General features: G+C 38.9%; 1 protein-coding gene across 1 annotated transcript in view; it reads left to right on the forward strand.

Annotated features, from left to right (window-relative positions):
• Positions 1-18615, forward strand: part of PARD3 (par-3 family cell polarity regulator) — a 716596-nt gene that overhangs the window by 273163 nt on the left and 424818 nt on the right. Inside the window, 1 exon segment of the mRNA XM_070728743.1 lies at positions 7986-8142. Coding sequence (XP_070584844.1) covers positions 7986-8142 — 157 coding nt within the window.

Consider the following 18615-nt stretch of genomic DNA (forward strand, 5'->3'; position numbering starts at 1 on the left):
ATCGAGGAGGACGCCCAAGTTGCGGACCCTCTCTGAGAGGGGCAATGACTCCACCCCCAGGGTGATGGACGGACAGATAGAATTGTCCTTGGGAGGCAAAACCCACAGCCACTCCGTCTTATCTGGGTTGAGTTTGAGTCTGTTGACACCCATCCAGGCCCCAACAGCCTCCATTCACCAGCACATCACTTCCACTGCTTCGCTGACTGGACACGGGGTGGAGATGTAAAGTTGGGTATCATCTGCATACTGATGATACCTCACTCCATGCCCTTGGATGATCTCACCCAGCAGTTTCATGTAGATATTAAATAGCAGGGGGGAGAGGACCGACCCCTGAGGTACCCCTCTGACCCCCCACTAACACTGACTGCGACCGACCAGAGATGTAGGATGAGAACCATTGAAGAACAGTGCCTCCCACTCCCAACTCCTCCAGCCAGTGCAGAAGGATACCCTGGTCGATGGTATTGAAAGCCGCTGAGAGGTCAAGAAGCACCAGGACAGAGGATAAACCCCTGTCCTGGGCCCGCCAGAGATCATCCATCAGTGCGACCAAAGCAGTTTCCATGCTGAAATATCAGTGAATTGCTTACAACTGGCAGAACATATTTAATACAGAAAGACGCAGCGAAAGGAGCCATACCAGGAAAGTACAGGCCAATAACATGTTTGCCGACCATGCTCAAACTGCTGACAGGTATCATAGCTGACAGAATTCAGGACTACCTAGAAGAAAATGACATCATGCCAGTGGAGCAAAAGGGCAATAAAAGACGAAGCAGACCAGCTCCTAATTGATAAAATGATTTTGGAGAACTGTAAGAACATTGACTCATTGCCACACAGCTGGATCATAAAATGCCTGGAAGTCATTGGAGTCAATGAAAACATCAGGAAATTCATAGAAAAGGGGATGAAATATTGGAAGACTGAGCTTTTTGTTGGGAATGAAAGCTATGGACTGATCAACTTCAGGCATCCTCCAGGGGGACTCTTTGTCCCTATTGCTATTCATCATCGCTATAATCCCGATGTCATTCATCCTACAGAAAACAAACCTAGGCTACCAAATTGCTAGGAATTCACCAAAAAGTTCACACCTGCTGTATATAGATGACCTGAAGTTTACAGAAAATCAGAAACTGAGATACAGTCACTAATCAACACTGGTTAAGGAGTGAAGAGAGATTGCCTATATAGGACATGGACAGCTGCTTCCTTTGAAGAAGACTGCAGGACAGCAGTTTTACGGGAATTTGAGTGTGAAAAGATGATGAGATTAGTCATTTTGTTCACAACCAGAACAGAATTTTAAATGACTTTAAGTTTGTAAACCCCTTTTTGTAATAACTTTTGGAAATTGTTTATTAACTACTTCTAAGCTATTAAGAGATTTTTTAGAAAGACTCAGTGGGTGAGTCTGCCTGTAATCCTGAATGAAAGAAAAATTTAATCCTAAACTTGACAATACAGCGAATCTGAAATAAATAGCAAAAAGCTAAATAAGATTTTTATCTTAGGAAGTTATAAATGAACTGAGGTTCCAGATAGCATTGGAATATTGAATATTTTGGCTTTTGAATTAATTATAAACTATAAACAGATTTTTGTGGAAAATAGATCCTGTTTTAGCTTTTGTAAGACATAACATAAATAATTCCATAAATTCAAGACCTGGACATTAAGGGAACTAAATATTTTAGGTAGAGGAAATATGCTGGTTTGCAAGATGGTGCGTGTTGTGATGACAGTCAAAATACTAAAGGAGACTTGAAGAATGGAATTAAAAAATAGTAGCCACACTATCAACCAGTATGTCAGCAATGATAGACAATGTCCAAAAATAGTATAGAAGAAATGTCAGATGTAAAAGAAATTTAATCTGACAAGTTAGAGATGGTATTGAATTTGAATTTATAACCGACAGGCCAAGGCAATGGGAAAGAATATTTCACTGGATCTACAAAAACGAAACAAAACAAAACCCCAGCTGATATTTTAAAATTTAAAATGGGATATGGGATGAATATAAATGTTTCAAATTTGAAAGAGTTTGAAGTATTACTAAATGTGTTTATACTTGTAATGAAGGTTTGAAATCACTTCTGTATATATTTTTCTTTACTATTGTTAGTTTTCTCCTTTTTATTTCTTTTTCATCACCCTTTTTATTCCTTTTTGGTAAGTTCTGTTTCTATTTAATTCTGCTATTAGTCAGAGTGCTTAATAAAAATTATATATATATCTCCCTTAATTTTCAAATTCAGCAAAAAATATGTGACATACACACACACACACACCAGGTGGAACGGTCCAGAGGTGGGCCTGACACCACTGTTTGGATGGATGCTCATGACTTTGATGCTCCTGCTTTGATTGCTAACTTTCATGTTCATTTCCCTGATAAACCTAAACCTAATTTTCCTCCAGGGGAGGGGAAGGACCCTGAGGAGGCGGATGGTGTTGTACATACTCCTGGTCATATATATATGACCTGGGTTGGTTGGGCCGAGAGGCAAATAAGGAGCTGTGATGTTCCTTCAATACACCAGGGTGATTCGACACAAAAATATGTAACCCTTCCCTGGTGCAGAACTGAAGGGATTGGATACTGTAGCCCAGAGGATAATTCTCTGCCTTACAAGGCAAAGGTTGCAGGTTCAAGTCCCAGTGGGTATGGCTAGCTCAAAATAAGGCCAAAATACATCTATCCTAGTCTCCCTTAATTTTCAAATTCAGCAAAAAAACATGTGATATATCTTGGCATGGCTTTCTTTGAATGATTTTTTAATGGGTTGACAGTTAGCATTTGCCAAAAAAGCTGAATCACTACAAAATTAAAGTACTGTAACAGGAAACAAATGATGATAGAGTAATTAAGCAAATATTCAGGAGATTCAGCTTTTTTGCATGTGAAATACATTGACTTTTATTCCAACCTGTTGTCTTTGTATCTGATGTTTCTACAGCTCTCACAATATAGTATTTGTGTTGGATATATAGCCTTATCATATCTTTTGAATATCAGGCTGAGCTCTAAGAATAGAGGAAGTTCAATGTAACATATAAGTTGCTCTCCTAAAAATTAATGAACTATTTTTCATTATGGTATTTTATGGTACCAAGTTTCTCTGTCAACTGTGGTGAATAAAGGTAGTCTTGACTTATGACCACAATTGACCTAAATCTCCATTGCTTACAGATATTAAGTGAAATTTTATGATCAGGGGATTCACATAACAACTTTGACAAGAAATAGGTATTTATGTGCAGTAAGGACCCTTATATTATTTTGTTAAAGTGAGAGAAACCATGATAGGGAATCATTATTTCTAGGAAATTATGACATATTTGGGAAACATTGATAGAGGGTCTGTTGATTAATCAGTCACAGTTCACATGCTCAACCAATGTGATTCTTAAAAAAAATTCTATTTGTCCAAAAATAAATGCAAGATTATTCTGCACATGTTCTCTTCTGTGTCTTTGTTCCATCTAAATCAGTTCCTAAATTTTAGTACATAATTAAGTGATACTGATTTTAGTTGCAAACGCTTCTATTATTAGGCTGGAACTTTTGAATAGTTTTCCCTCTTTAGGGGCCCAGGGTTGCAGATCAGTACTTAAACATAATAACAAAATCATTGCTTTACTGATGACTTATTTCTAGATATTGAGTCATAGTAAGTGTTCCTTGGAGAACAATATGATTATAAAGTTGGCTTTTCTATATTATCAGTCTGGACCACATGATACATTTTTTTTTCCTGGTAGCCTGTGCCAATTTTTTGTTGCTGTGAAGTTAATTAGTCTTAAGAATCCCTTTAGCTTTCCACCCCTATATTTGAGGTTCAGATGGTGATCTTGAGACCTACCAGTGAGTTATGAAAAGTTTTTGGCTGCCAGAAAAGAAATTGATATAATAAGACTAACCTTAGGGGAAGAAATTTCATCTGTTCAATTGACCTCAACAGGCAACTAATATAAATCAAAAATCAACTATACTGTGTCAAAACATCTACTATAATTTATGTTTATTTATTTATTTATTGGAATTTGTCAAACAAAAATGAAAACAGAATAAAAATACAACGACAGGGACAATGGGCATGTTAGTGCACTTATACATGCCCCTCTAATGCCCCTTCCTTAAGAAGAAGGAAGGCAATTTGTGACTGAAACTGAAAATTTGTAGCTGAGACAACTGAATCAGGTAGAGTATTCCAGACTTTGACAACTCTATTACAGAAATAATATTTTTACAGTCAGGTTTATAACAATATAACATGAGTTTAAAGCAGTTTTTTGCACGTGTATTATTGCCGTTAAAAACAGAAAAAGTCATTTACAGGTAAAATATTATTCCATATAATTTTGAATATAATACCTAGGTCTGAGCACAAATGACGTAATTCTAAGTTATCCAAGCCAAGAATTCTGAGCCTAGTAGAATAAGGAATTCTATTGTGTAGAGAAGAGTGCAAGCCTTTTCTTGTGAAGTACCTCTGAAGCTGCCCAATTGTACTGATGTCAGATATATGGCGGACATTCCAAATAGTTGAATACTGTAAAATTAGTCCAGTGTAAGTTTTATAGGCTCTAATTAGCAATGTTTCCAGAAAAAAAGCTTCACAAAATTAAGTTTACAACGCTTAATGATTTTTAGCAATGTTGTTACAGTGAGCTTTGGAGCATAAATTGTCAGAGATAAGTACAACTAGTTTCTTAACAAAGTGGGATCATCTTCTTGATCAATGTCACCTAGCTTATACAGTGGGACCTCTACTTAAAAATGCCTCTACTAATTAAGTACAGGCGTTCAAGATTTTTTTGCCTCTACTTTTAAGAACCATTTTCTACTTAAGGACCCTAGCCCAGAAAAATTTCCCAGGAAATTTGAGAGCAGTATGAACACCCAACCAGTTTCCTGCCATTCCCCTTTTAATCCTAGTCATCTGGGCTGCCAGAGGAGCCTTTTGGTGAAGCTTAAGGAGGCTTTGGCAGTCCAGAGCGAACAAAGCATTTACCTTTCTCTGGGTGCTTGGAGAGGGAATAAACCTCTGCCAGCGCCCAGAGAAAATAAACTCTCCCTTCACTCTGGGCAGCCGAGGAGTCACCACAGTGAAGGAAAGGCGCTGGCTACAAAGCGAGTGAGTGAGAGGAGAGGGGAGCCCTTCAGCATGGGAAGGAAGAGGCAGCAGGTAGCAGCAACAACTGCCAGTATATGGGAGGCAATGTATGGGAGGCAGCCTCGTGCTGGGTGTACAGGAGGTGCATGCTCTTCCTCGCTGCCTCAGAGTCTCTCTTTTTTTTTTAAGCCTAAAAGTTTTGGATTTTTTTGATTCCCCTCATCTTACCTTCTTTCTTCCGCAGTGACTCTCCTCTTCCTCTTCTTCCTCCTCCTCACCCACCCAAATTCCAATGGTTTTATTTCTTTCCTAATGGGTTTGCATGCATTTTTTGCTTTTACATTGATTCCTACAGGAAAAATTTTGTGGACTTCAACTCCCAGAATTCCTCAAGCTGGCTGAGGAATTCTGGGAGTTGAGATCCATAATTCTTAAAGTTGTCAAGGTTGGAGGCCCCGGGTTTAAAGAATAGTAATATGTTGCTTTGGCACTCTCTGTAATTACATATTTGTTTTTCTTTCTTATATTGCTACAGCAATCATAACGTATCAAACCCAAATCTATAATTTGCCACAGATTTTAGGAATTGCCAGTTAACTAGCTTTGCAATATTTTCCTGCTTTATGTAGTGTGGTAGCAAGAAGACCTTACGTTCAAAGACCTTACATCCTGATACAATTAAACCCCCAACTACAAGAATATAATTAATTAATTAATTAATTCTGCTTTTCTTTACTTGCGTGCTACCCATTTCCGGAATCTCTGGGTGACTCACAATGTCAACACAGAATGAAATAACCCCCAATTATGCTACGGTTTTAGGAATCTATGATTTTATTAGTGCTGTTACTTATGCTTTTTTGTACGAAGTCTGATCTCATACAAGGCAAGGAATATCTCTCTTGGGAATTGCTTAATGAGCTGATATTTTCAGGCTGCATTAAAATACTGTTATAGATATTTGGTCGCACTTTTATTGTGGATTAGGTTCACAGCTTTCAGTGCAAAACCAACCGCCACCTCTACTACCATCTGGCTTTACACTTTTTTGGATAAAACATTGCAGTGCAAATTTATATGCGAGCTTCTAGCACTCTGCTTGTTGACAAATCCAATATCTGTAGCTCTTAAGATTCTGGGAGAATCTCTTATTTTGAGAAAGTTGAAGTAGAACGCTTAGAAATCCCTCCATTTATTAGTTTTTCTGCCTGAAATAGCTGTGTGATTGAGTTGTGACATAGACAGACATTTTGTGACTATAATTTCTTGATAGCATTATCACTTCTGCTCTATATGAAGCAATTTGGGAATTGTGGCCCAGCAGGCCTGCTTGTTATAGTACGCTAACATCTTACTGTTTGTTGCAAATACAACCAGTAACTCACATTATACTTTGTTTATGCTAACATTTTGAAGAATGCAATTACTAAGTGGTGGGCATATAATTCAGGTAAATATGGGACAAAGCACTTAAATGTTTGGTGATTTATAAAAGTAATCCTTGATTATTGACAATAATTGGACCTGGAAAATTCTTTGCTATGCGATATGGTCTTAAAAGAGGACATCACATGACTTATACCAACTCAGTTCTGGTTGTGGTCATTAAGCAAATACTGCACAGCTGTTAACATTTCTATATTTTCTTATATGTGTAGCTATGTCAGTTACACTGTACAGTGGTACCTCTACTTAAAAACTTAATTTGTTCAATAGCCAAGCTCTTAAGTAGAAACATTCTTAAGTAGAAGCAATTTTTCCCAGAGGAATCAATGTAAAAGCAAATAATGCGTGCAAACCCATTAGGAAAGATGTAAAAGCTCGGAAATAAAAGCTGCTGAAGGAAGAAAGTGAGGTGGGAATGAGGGGGGGGGGACCCAAACAATTCCAAAACTTTAAGGCTTAAAAAAAAAGAAGAAGGACAATGCTCTGCTCGCTGTGGGCTGCCCAGAGCGAAGGGAGAGTTTCTTTTCTCTGGGCGCTGGCAGAAGTTTATTTGCTCTCCAAGTGCCCAGAGAAAGGAAAATCCTTTGTTTGATCTAGACTGCCAAAGCCTCCTTAAGCGCCACTGAAAGGCTCCTCTGGCAGCCCTGAAAAGCTCGAGATGGCCAGGATTAAAGGGGGAATGGCAGGAAACTGGCCGGGCCTTCGTGCTGCTCTCAAATTTCCTGGGAAATTTTTCCGGGCTTGGGTTCTTGAGCAGAAAATGGTTCTTAAGTAGAGGCAAAAAATCTTGAACACCCCGTTCTTATCTAGAAAAATTCTTAAGTAGAGGCGTTCTTAAGTAGAGGTACTTATATTTGTAATCTACTGTATATTTAATGTATCATGGCTTAAGAAGGTAACCAAGTATTTAACTTGAAAAGACCTTCTGTATCATATCTGGCAAGACATTTTTGTGTCTGATTTCTAGTTAAATAAGTATATTTCCTCACATGCAGAATATAGAATAGAATAGAATATTACCGTACATTCCAACAACATAGTTAATAGTCGTAAATATACTGGAACAATCTAAAGAGCAGTATTCCTTATGTAGTGCAGGATAAGCCTTATTTAAAACAATAGTAACTAGTTTTTATTTTATTAATTTTTAAAATGTGCTATAAAGGACTTGGGACATGCGGGAGAGGTTGTCCTGTGATTTCAGATTATTCAATTTGCACAGCAATCAAGAATTCTAATGAAGTTTCACATGACTGAATAGGAGAAACGTGATTCTGTAGGGCATATTCTTATGCAATTGATCAGTCCTATTAATAAAATATCCTTCATTGCTTGATGTAGCTGATAATGATGATGGATTTGTAGTATCACTCCCCTTCTAATTAGAAATTAATTTGTTGTTTGTAGCTTGTGGCTATATTTGATGAGCAAGATCCGAACCACGGAGGAGATGGCACCAGTGCCAGCTCTACAGGCACTCAGAGCCCTGAGATTTTTGGGAGTGAAATGGGCGCAACCACTGCAGCAAGTGAAATTGAAGTCACGCCTTCAGTTCTTCGCACAAGTAAGTAAAAATCTCTCCATATCTTTGCACATTTTATCTTCATTTACCAAGATGCCAAGTTCTGTTTACTCTCCTTGCTGCTGGGGAGATGATTCATTATGTGTCTGTCATAAGCCAATTAAAATGCAGAAATGGAGTAAATGTTGAAAATAGCCAGCTAAAAAGCTTGGACAATATTTTTCTTTTAATAATGTGGCTGTATTCTTTAACAAAAATAAACTTGATTGGACCGGTGAAAGTGAATGAAAATCCTGTTCTCTGTTTCCATTGAAAGACTACAGGTAGTCCTGAACTTACAACCACAATTAAGGCCCACATTTCTGTTGCTACTGAGGGAATTGTTAATAGAAATAGCACCTAGATTTATATACCGCTCCACAGTGCTTTACAATCCTGGCTAAGCGGTTTACAGAGTCAGCATATTGCCCCCAACAGTCTGGATCCTCATTTTACCCACCTCGAAAGGATGGAAGGCTGAGTGATCCTTGAGCCTGGTGAGATTTGAACTGCCAAATTGCAGGCAGCAGAAGTAGCCTGCAGTACTGCATTCTAACCACTGTGTCACCATGACTTTTAACTCATAAGTTAAGTGACATTTGCCCCATTTTACGATCTTCCTTGCCACAGTTGGTAAGTGAATCGCTGCATTTGTTGTTAAAATTGTTATGTGAATCTGGTTTCCCCATTGACTTTGCTCACCATGAGGTTGTAAAAAGGGATCATGTGACCCCAAGAAGAGTGCAACCATCATAAATGGTTGCATCTACGGAGAGGGGCGGCATGCAAATCTAATAAGTAAGTAAATAAGTAAGTAAGTAAATAAACTAAACTAAACTAATAAAATAAAATAAAATAAAATAAAATAAAATAAAATAAAATAAAATAAAATAAAATAAAATAAAATAAAATAAAATAAAATAAAATAAAATAAAATAAAATAAAATAAAATAAAATAAAATAAAATAAAATAAAATAAAATAAAATAAAATAAAATAAAATAAAATAAAATAAAATAAAATAAAATAAAATAAAATAAAATAAAATAAAATAAAATAAAATAAAATAAAATAAAATAAAATAAAATAAAATAAAATAAAATAAATAAAATAAAATAAAATAAAATAAAATAAAATGAGTCAGTTTCCAAGTGTCCAAATCTTAACCACATAACCACAGGATGCTGCAACAGTGGTGTGAAAAATGGACACAACTCACCTATTTTAGTGCCATTGTTACCTCAAAAGGTCATTAAACAAATGGTTATAAGCTGAGAACTACCTTTACTTTGGGAATAGTTCCATTGGGTTTTTTGAATGCCAAATAATTGTACAGTGGAACCTCGACATACGAGCAGCTCTACTTACGAGCTACTCGAGATAAGAGCTGGGAGGGGAGCGACATTTTTGTTCGCCTCCCGAGCTCACATTCGGGATACGAGCACCAAGGAGCTGTCTCCTGAAGCCGAACACTAACTTCCGCTTTCGGCTTCAGGAGACAGCTCCTTGGCGCTCGTATCCCGCGTGTTTTAAAAGGTTGCAGCCGGCCTGGGTGGCTCGAGGGGGTGCTGGCAAGCCCCCCAGGCCGGCTGCAACCTTTTAAAACACGCGCGCCGCTTCGCAGCTCTCTGCTGAATCCGGAACGCTAACTTCCGCGTTCAGATTCAGCAGACAGCTGCGAAGCAGCGCGCGTGTTTTAAAACGTGGGCTTCCCCCCGAGCCCCCCAGGCCGGCTCCCACGTTTTAAAACACGCGCGCACGTTTTAAAACACGCGCGCAGGCTTCCCCCCGAGCCCCCCAGGCCGGCTCCCACGTTTTAAAACACGCGCGCAGCTTCGCAGCTGTCTGCTGAATCCGAACGCGGAAGTTAGCGTTCCGGATTCAGCAGAGAGCTGCGAAGCTGCGTGCGTGTTTTAAAAGGTTGCAGCCGGCCTGGGGGGCTCGGGGGCTTCCCCCCGAGCCCCCCAGGCCGGCTCCCACGTTTTAAAACACGCGCGCTGCTTCGCAGCTGTCTGCTGAATCCGAACGCGGAAGTTAGCGTTCCGGATTCAGCAGACAGCTGCGAAGCGGCGCGGGTGTTTTAAAACGTGGCAGCCGGCCTGGGGGGCTCGGGGGCTTTCCCCCGAGCCCCCCAGGCCGGCTGCCACGTTTTAAAACACGCACGCTGCTTCGCAGCTGTCTCTGAACGCTAACTTCCGCGTTCTGCGGCAGCGGTTTTTTTTTGTTGTTGCACGGATTAATTGACTTTACATTGTTTCCTATGGGAAACAATGTTTCGTCATACGAGCGTTCCGACTTACGAGCCTCCTTCCGGAACCAATTAGTCTCGTAAGTCGGGGTTCTACTGTACAGGACTGGTTTCCAAAAAAATCCAAGCAGAAAAGTGTGTATTTGAAATAAAAGGAAATGGGTGGATGGTTAACTAGGTATAAGAAAAATGTTCTGAATTGCAGATTAAAGAAATCAGTTTGCAAAAATGCACCTACAGGTCATTTGCTTAAGAACTATTCATTCAGTGACTGAACCTATGTCAGCCATAAATGGGGTGGTACTTACAACTGGTCCTCAGAGTTCTGCCCATTGCAGCATTCTGTAGTCCTGTAATTGTCATTTTAACCTTCTTTGCTAGCTTCTTATAAGCAAACTCAGTGTGGAAGCCATCAGGAGATTAGAAATGCATGACATTATTGTTTAACGATCCATGGTGATTCACTTAATAACGGCAACTGCAAGTGCTGGAATTTCTATTGCTAAGTGGCCTACATCACTCATTACAACCAGGTCACCTAGCCACAGAAAATTCCAATATCAATTGCTGTAGTTAGCTGAGGATAGCTATAATTAGCCACTTGGGTATAAAAATGTCTGCATTGCTACAGATGCAGGAAAAAATTGCAGGTTAGCTAATATACTTAAAAAAAAATTGATGTGGAATGGAGTTAGGAAGAATGAGAAATCATGTAATGGGAGGGGGGAGAGAAGGGAATAGTACTGACAAATTTGTCCATTCTTATTTGTGTTTCATAACTACAGTACTGAAATAACCAAGCAAGAAGCATTTGCAACTAATATTTTTTGATTTGTAGTTCTGGAATTGCACTTTTGACCTGAAGAATAAAGATGAAAAAAGACGTAAACAGTGGCTTTAAAATAATAAGTATTTTGCACTGTGCCATTGGGGTGAAGGCTGTGGGGTATTTTCTTTCTGTCTCTCTCCCCCCCTCTCTTTCTCATTCTTTCTTTATTACTTTCCAGTTATACATTACCTGCTGATGTACTGACTTCATATAAAATTTCCAATCAACTGATCTTGGCTGTCCAAAGAATAACAAAGTTGGAAGCAAACTTGGAAATCTAGTTCAACCCATTGCTCAGACAGGAAACCCTATACAGATAGTCCAAGATTTAAGACCACAAACGAGTCCAAAATTTCTGCTGCTAGATGAAACTTTTGTTAAATGAGTTTTGACCCATTTTATGATGTTTCTTGCTTCACTCGATAAGTGAATCCCTGCAGTTGTTAAGTTAGCCACATGGTTGTTAAGTGAATCTGGCTCGCCCACTGACTGTGCTGCTCAGAAAGTTGCAAAAGGTGATCACATGATCTTGGGACACCACAACCGTTATGAATATAAGTCTGTTGCCAAGCACCTGGATTTTGATCATGTTTCCATGGGAATGCTGCAATAGGTGCAAGTGTGAAAAATGGCCATAAACTGCTTTTTTCAGTGTTGTTGTAACTTTGGATGTTGACTAAATGAAATATTGTAAGTTGAGGACTACCTGTGAGGTATAGAGCAGTGATGGCAGACCTTTTTTCCTCGGGTGCCAAAAGTATGCACGAGCTATTACACGCACACGTATGTGCCCAAAACCATAATTCAATGCTCCTAGATGTCCTGCCCCTATATATGCACATGTGATTTCTCTGTGATGCCCCACCCCTCGTACATGCATACACGACCCCTCCCCTGCTCCCCCATTTCCTGATTTCTGGTGGGCCAGGTAGACATTTTTTTAATTCATTCATTCATTCATTCATTCATTCATTCATTCATTCATTCATTCATTCATTCATTCATTGTTAGAGTTGGAAGGGACCATGCGGGTCATCAAGCAGGAACCCTATAGCATCCCAGCCAAATGGCAGTCCAATTTCCTCTTAAAAATGTCCAGAGTATTGGAGTTCACAACATCTGCTGGTAGGTTGTTCCACTGGTTGATCGTTCTGACCGTCAGGAAGTTCTTCCTTATTTCCAGGTTGAATCTCTCCTTGGTCAGCTTCCAGCCGTTGTTCCTCGTCCAGCCCTCTGGTGCCCCGGAGAATAAAGTGATCCCCTCCTCTCTGTAGCATTCTCTGTGGAATCCAGAGGATTCCCTGGAGCCTGGAGAGGGTGTAAATAGCTTCCTCTGCTCCCCAGAGGCACTCCGGAGGCTGAAAACAGTCTCCCAGAGTCTCTGTGCAAGCCAAAAATCAGCTGGCTGGCATGCACATGCTTGCTGGAGCTGAGCTAGAGCAAGGCTCACGTGCCGGCAGGTATGGCTTCACATGCAGTTCCCCATCATGGGTATAGGGTCAGGAGGAACACCTCCTCTGTACTTCCCCAACTTATTCTCCCTGTATGAACATGCTATAGTTAAGGAGAATACAAGGACATTTCACTATAAGCATTATTATTTATTTAGAAAATTTATATTGCCACATATGAAGACTGAGCTGCCATTGAAAATAGTGGCCTGCCCTATTAAGCCATATATTTTCCTCTTGCTACATTCCATGCAGAGTGTATATTTCATTGTTCAGATGTCATGCTGATAGACCCAGGGAAACAAGCTTTGTCTTTATTTCACAACATGTTAGAAGTTGGCCAAAGGCAAAACAATGACTTGAAGTGCCATTGTGGTTGTCATCCTGTATTTCTGAATTGCTATTACTTTTTTCTGCCCAGTCTTTCCCTCGTTTCTTTTTTGCAGTGTTTATGAAGCAAACTAATATATCTTTGAGTTATGGTGTTTCGCTCTTGTAGGCTCATTTTTCTTGTGGCTTTCTGAAACCTAGCAGGCGATCTGAGTCTGACATTCAGTTATGGAATAATCTTGTCAGCTCAGAAGCCTTCACAGCTTATCATGTGGGAGCAAGTTGAGTTGATAAATTCCCTATGAAGCAGTGAGGTGAGAAAGTGAAATCAATTATTAGATCCCATTCACCCTCCAGAAATACCATTGGATGAACAACTGAGAAGGATGGAGCTTTCTGTGTCCTGTTTTCAGGAACTGTAAAGAATTTCAAAGGATGTAACTTTCTTTTATAGTTTGAAATGTGCAGATACAGTGGTACCTCATCTTACGAACGCCTCTTCTAACGAACTTTTCAAGATACGAACCCGGTGTTTAAGATTTTTTTTGCCTCTTCTTCCGAACTATTTTCACCTTACGAACCCAAGCAGCTGCTACTGGGATGAAGGGGTTTCTTTTTCCCCCCTTTTTTGAAGAAAGAAAAGGGAGGGGCTGCTTGGAGTAGGAAAGATTTTGCAGAGAATAACGTGCTTGCAAAGGCACTGAAAGGGTGTCTTTTTAAGAAAGAAAAGGGAGGGGCTGCTTGGAGTAGGAATTAGCCTAGCCTTGCTTCTTCCACCCGCCCCCTTTAGCTGCTCCTCCCTGCCCGCTGTTCGCCTCCCTTCTAAAGTTTGGGATTTTCCTGAAGGATTTGCATGCATTATTTGCTTTTACATTGATTCCTATGGAAAACATTGTTTCATCTTACGAACTTTTCACCTTACGAACCTCCTCCTGGAACTAATTAAGTTCGTATGATGAGGTACCACTGTATATACACATGTTCTCTATTACCTTCTCCGACAGGAAAATAGAAGAAAAATTTGGTTCAATGCAGGTAGTCTTCAACTAACTATCATAATTCAGCCCAAATTTTCTATGGCTAAATGAGACAGTTGTTAAGTGAATTCTACCTGATTTTCTGACTTTTCTTGCCACTGTTAAGTGAATCATTAGAGTTATGTTAGTAGCACAGTTGTTAAATGAATCTGGATTCCCAATTGACTTTACTTGTGGGAAGGTTGCAAGTCATGTGACCCGGGGGACACTATGAAATATGAGTCAGTTGCCAAGCATCTGGATTTTAATCACTTGATCATGGGGAATGCTGTAATAGTCATAAGTTTTTAAAACAGTCATAAGCCACTTTTGTCAGTACCACCATAACTTTGAATGGTTGCTACATGAACTGTTGTAAGTCAAGGACTACAAGCATAAGAAGAAATTTGTGTGTCCTTCTAGGCCTGCATGTGGTCAGTGCTAAAGCCATTCTTCTATAGATGAAACTAAGACAAAAATGAAAGTTGATTTAATGTGCTTGACACTTTATAGTAGTTTAATTTGATTTCTGTCATTTTTCTACACTAAAGATATACTGTTGGGAAGCAGTTGGAGGATTCTGAATTAAATTGATGCATTTTTTTCAGGAACTGGAACATGTTTATTTCTGATGTTAGCAGAGGCATTGGTTACAGGTGGTGGTAGCACTAGATTTCTTTAGCTTCTCAATCTCCTGTGACTGAACATCCAGTTCCCAGAATTCTTCTATATCTATTTTCAAAATCAGGCTGCCTATTTAAAATCATAAGTTGGAAAAATGTATTTGCATGACATCAATGCTTAGAGAAAAAGCGTGTGAAATATTTTGGCAATTTACCCTGGTAAGTTAAAGGCAGTGTTTTGTTGTACCACTTAAAAGAATTCCTTCCTTTGAGAATATCCCTTTGTTCTTCAGAATGATCTGCCGTACTGATAATGGAAATCATACTAGTAGGAGTACAGAAAACTGACTTTGAAATTCCTGATTTGAATCTACTTTTCAAATAGAAATAGTATCCTTGTTGAATTTCCTTTTTTGACTTAGGAAGCATGGCACACAATGGGCATTGTCCATATTTCAAATAATCACCTTTGTATTATTCCACCTCTCTTCAGCTCATAAAACACGTCTGGTATCTGGGTAGTTTCCGATTCTGATTATTACATGTTGGCAAGATCATATATCTATTAATTAGATTGGAGATGGGATGCCAAATTGCTGTAATTATTATAATTTTCCATCTAATTGTAGGGTTGGTGGTGAATATTTTCCTTCCACAAAGTGAAAAACAGTATTCCATTTGAAGTTGTTTGGTGGTGGTTGTAGATTCTTCTTTCTCTTCTTTGGCGTTTTTATAATTTTATTATTATTATTATTATTATTATTATTATTATTATTATTATTATTATTATTATTTTGAAGATGCTTTTTCTAAATATTGAATGGATTATTTTATTGGCCAAAGATGCTCAGGTGATAAAACTTACATTTTACCCTGCTGTTCACATTCACTGACAAGGTGAAAATGCAAGCCTTATTCTGCTGCACTTCTAAATATATTAAGCTAAGGTTAAATGAGTCCTGAGGTTTTCTTTTGTTCAGGTTGCCATTTTACCCTTTATTTTCCTTTTTCCTTTTGTATTTATGTATAAATTCTGTAGAAAGAGAAGGTTAGGTCTATCATCTCCAGCTGAGAAAGTAATATGCATGTGGAATTCTATCCACTCTTCCCCTGCACAAATAGATATGCATACATTATCTGTAGTGTAGATAATGCAGAATCTATCCCCTCTCCCCCTGCACAAATATATATGCATACATTATTTGTAGTGTAGATAATGCAGAATTCGATCTTTATAACGAAGCAAGTTTAATGCTGAGCCACCAAGTCTTTGTGATCTCCTATTATAAAACCACACAAACCATATTGTATATCTGTAAATAAATAAATGATGTGCGGCATATAACTGTCTTCCTTCCTGCCTGCTAAAGTTTCTGTTTGGTGATGGTGGTGGTTGCTTTTGTTATTATTTCCTCCTCTGCACTTTTTGGTGCAGTATTTTGTTTTCGAAGACCTAGCGTTCTCTCTCCCCACCTTCTATCCCTCCAAGCGTTCTACATATGCTTTTATTGGGATAATGAATTTCTGTATGCTTTGGATAATAACCGAGAAGCTTGCTGTAGAAGATGGGCTGTGGAACTGAAGTTTATTCCCTGCTGAAATGCATCATCTGCAGGCGCAGGTGAAAATTGCCAAAACTAATGAGCAATTTGGTAGATAAGATGGCTTGTCACTCTGTGACAGTGGGGCCACAGTTGCACTGCCTGTGAACCAATTTGTTTATTTTCAAGGATAACTATTAAATACCATAAATATAATTCTGGTTCCCTTGCCATCACAAAGTCACCAGCTTTTATATAATTATGTAGTCTAACTTATATACATATATAAAATTTAAGGATATTCATTCTGCCTTATCTATTAATTATGGGTCAGAGATGACTATTCTGAAATTTTTTTCTTGTTTACAGTTGAATTCATTGGAGGTTGGGGGCATGAGCAGTTACTTAGGATAAATATCAATCCAATCCCACATTTATAGCAAAATTAGCTGTTGGCCGATTTCAAAGACTTTGCATGGATTAAATAATAAAATAAGTTTCTTAAATAATAATCCAGTCAGTTCACACACAATTTTCCCAACATGTGGCAGGACATTTCATGCTTATATAGGCCTTATCAGCCACCTGTGGACACATTGTGGGCAGCCCACAACTTGTTACATGTCAAGTTCCTCTTCGAACATGATGGACGGACATCATTATCAATTTGAGGCTGAAAGCATAAGGAAAACATGTTCCTTCTCTGAATTATTGCAGGAGAATATTGCTGATTTTTAGAATTCTAGACCAATAGCATTTCATTGAAATGTCACACACACACCCCCTCCTCCAAGAATAGACGTTCACAATATTCCCATTTCAGTAAGTTCTCAGGACTACCCAGTGAAATCGGCTAAGTTGAGATGTCCCAACTCAGCAGGGAGTTGAACCTGGTTCTCCACATGATAATAAACACTGTAGATAATTTTAAAGATAATAAACACTGTAATTGATATTCCATCCTGCCTCTCTTTTCATGCTCAATCATTCTGTGCACCCGCCTTGATTGACTTCGTAATCTAGAGAAGAAAGAAGAGGAGAAAAATGCTAGCACTTTCACCAATGTCCCACTCCTTTCACCATCTGGCAGATTGGTGCACAAAAATTCTGCCTTGACAGAAAAGCAGGATAAGACAGTCCAAATTACACAAGGTACTTGCCCCAGAGAGTGGCTGAGTTGTCTAAGCAAACAAGTCCAAAAAAGGCATCCAAATTAAAACAACTCTGTCAAAAGTCCCCCAGCTAATTGTTTGCAGTGTGGAACTATCTAACCAAGGTTTTCTTCACTTCCAGCTTGCTTCTGCTTTTCTGTAACTTGCATTCATTATTATATGGTCTGGACCCAGTAGAGAACAGATTGTGGCCTTCCTCCAGCCAAGAAACCCTTTCTCTTGGTTGACTTTTCTTCAAAGCCAATCTTATTCAGATCCTTCAGATGATGTAAGCCACTACTTGATTCTACAGATCAGTAGTTGACCCCTTTAAATGGCCATTGCACCTCTGTTAGCCTTAATAAAAAATTAGAAGTTGCATGCAGAAACACAATTGAAGTTTATATGACTTGGATGGTCATGAGAATCTGCAGTGAGACATTTGACTGAGCCAATTGAGAAAGGGTGTGTGTGAGAGGAAAAGGTAGACCACCCACACAAGCTGTTCTTGTTGTTTTCCTCCAATGCACAGATGTCATTCTCTTGGGACTGGGAGTATAGAATGAATGGGGCAAGTAAGATTTCATCTGTGGTTCCACCCTGTGGTGCTGTCTAATCAAGAGAGAGTTGAAGCAGATAACAAACCAAGACTGGAGCCCAGCTGTTTCTTTTCCCTGAGCTATCTGGGGAATCTTCAGTGCAAACCTTCCATTCAAAATGACATCTACCTCCCCAAAAGTAAAAGAGGAGGAGGGGAAAAGTTGCTTTCCCATATACAAATTTGTTGTCAAAGGTTCCTGGAAATTCAACCTCCTCCTCCTCGTCGTCTCCGTAAATCCATTTTTTCTATGAAATGCAATCAGTCTTTTTTTTTCTAAATGTTTTCTCTGTTTGTTAGCCAGCAGTGTGGATTTCTGCTTTTCTATATTGTGAATGATTTTGTCAGCACCAAAGCGTAGGAGATAAAACTTCTTTCTTTCCTTGATAAGGATCACTTTGTTTATCTGTCCAGACTGTATTTACTTTTCATTTCCCTTTAATGTGAGAAATTGCTTTAGAGTCTCAGTTTGAATTTTCTTTCTCCCAGCTGGAGAAAGGCTTTGTAAGTTCAGATTTCCCAGCCTTCCGTTACACATATGTTGAAGTACAATACCCAGAATCCCCGGTTGGTGCAAATGTTAGAAGCAGAAAATCTTTTGCACCTTGAAGAGACCAGATTGGAGAAGGCTGCTCCAGGTGATAATATATTATTTATTTTGTAAGAGAAAATAGAAGACCAAATATAATG

This window comes from Erythrolamprus reginae, chromosome Z (genome assembly GCF_031021105.1).
Source record: "Erythrolamprus reginae isolate rEryReg1 chromosome Z, rEryReg1.hap1, whole genome shotgun sequence".
Lineage (NCBI taxonomy): Eukaryota > Metazoa > Chordata > Lepidosauria > Squamata > Dipsadidae > Erythrolamprus > Erythrolamprus reginae.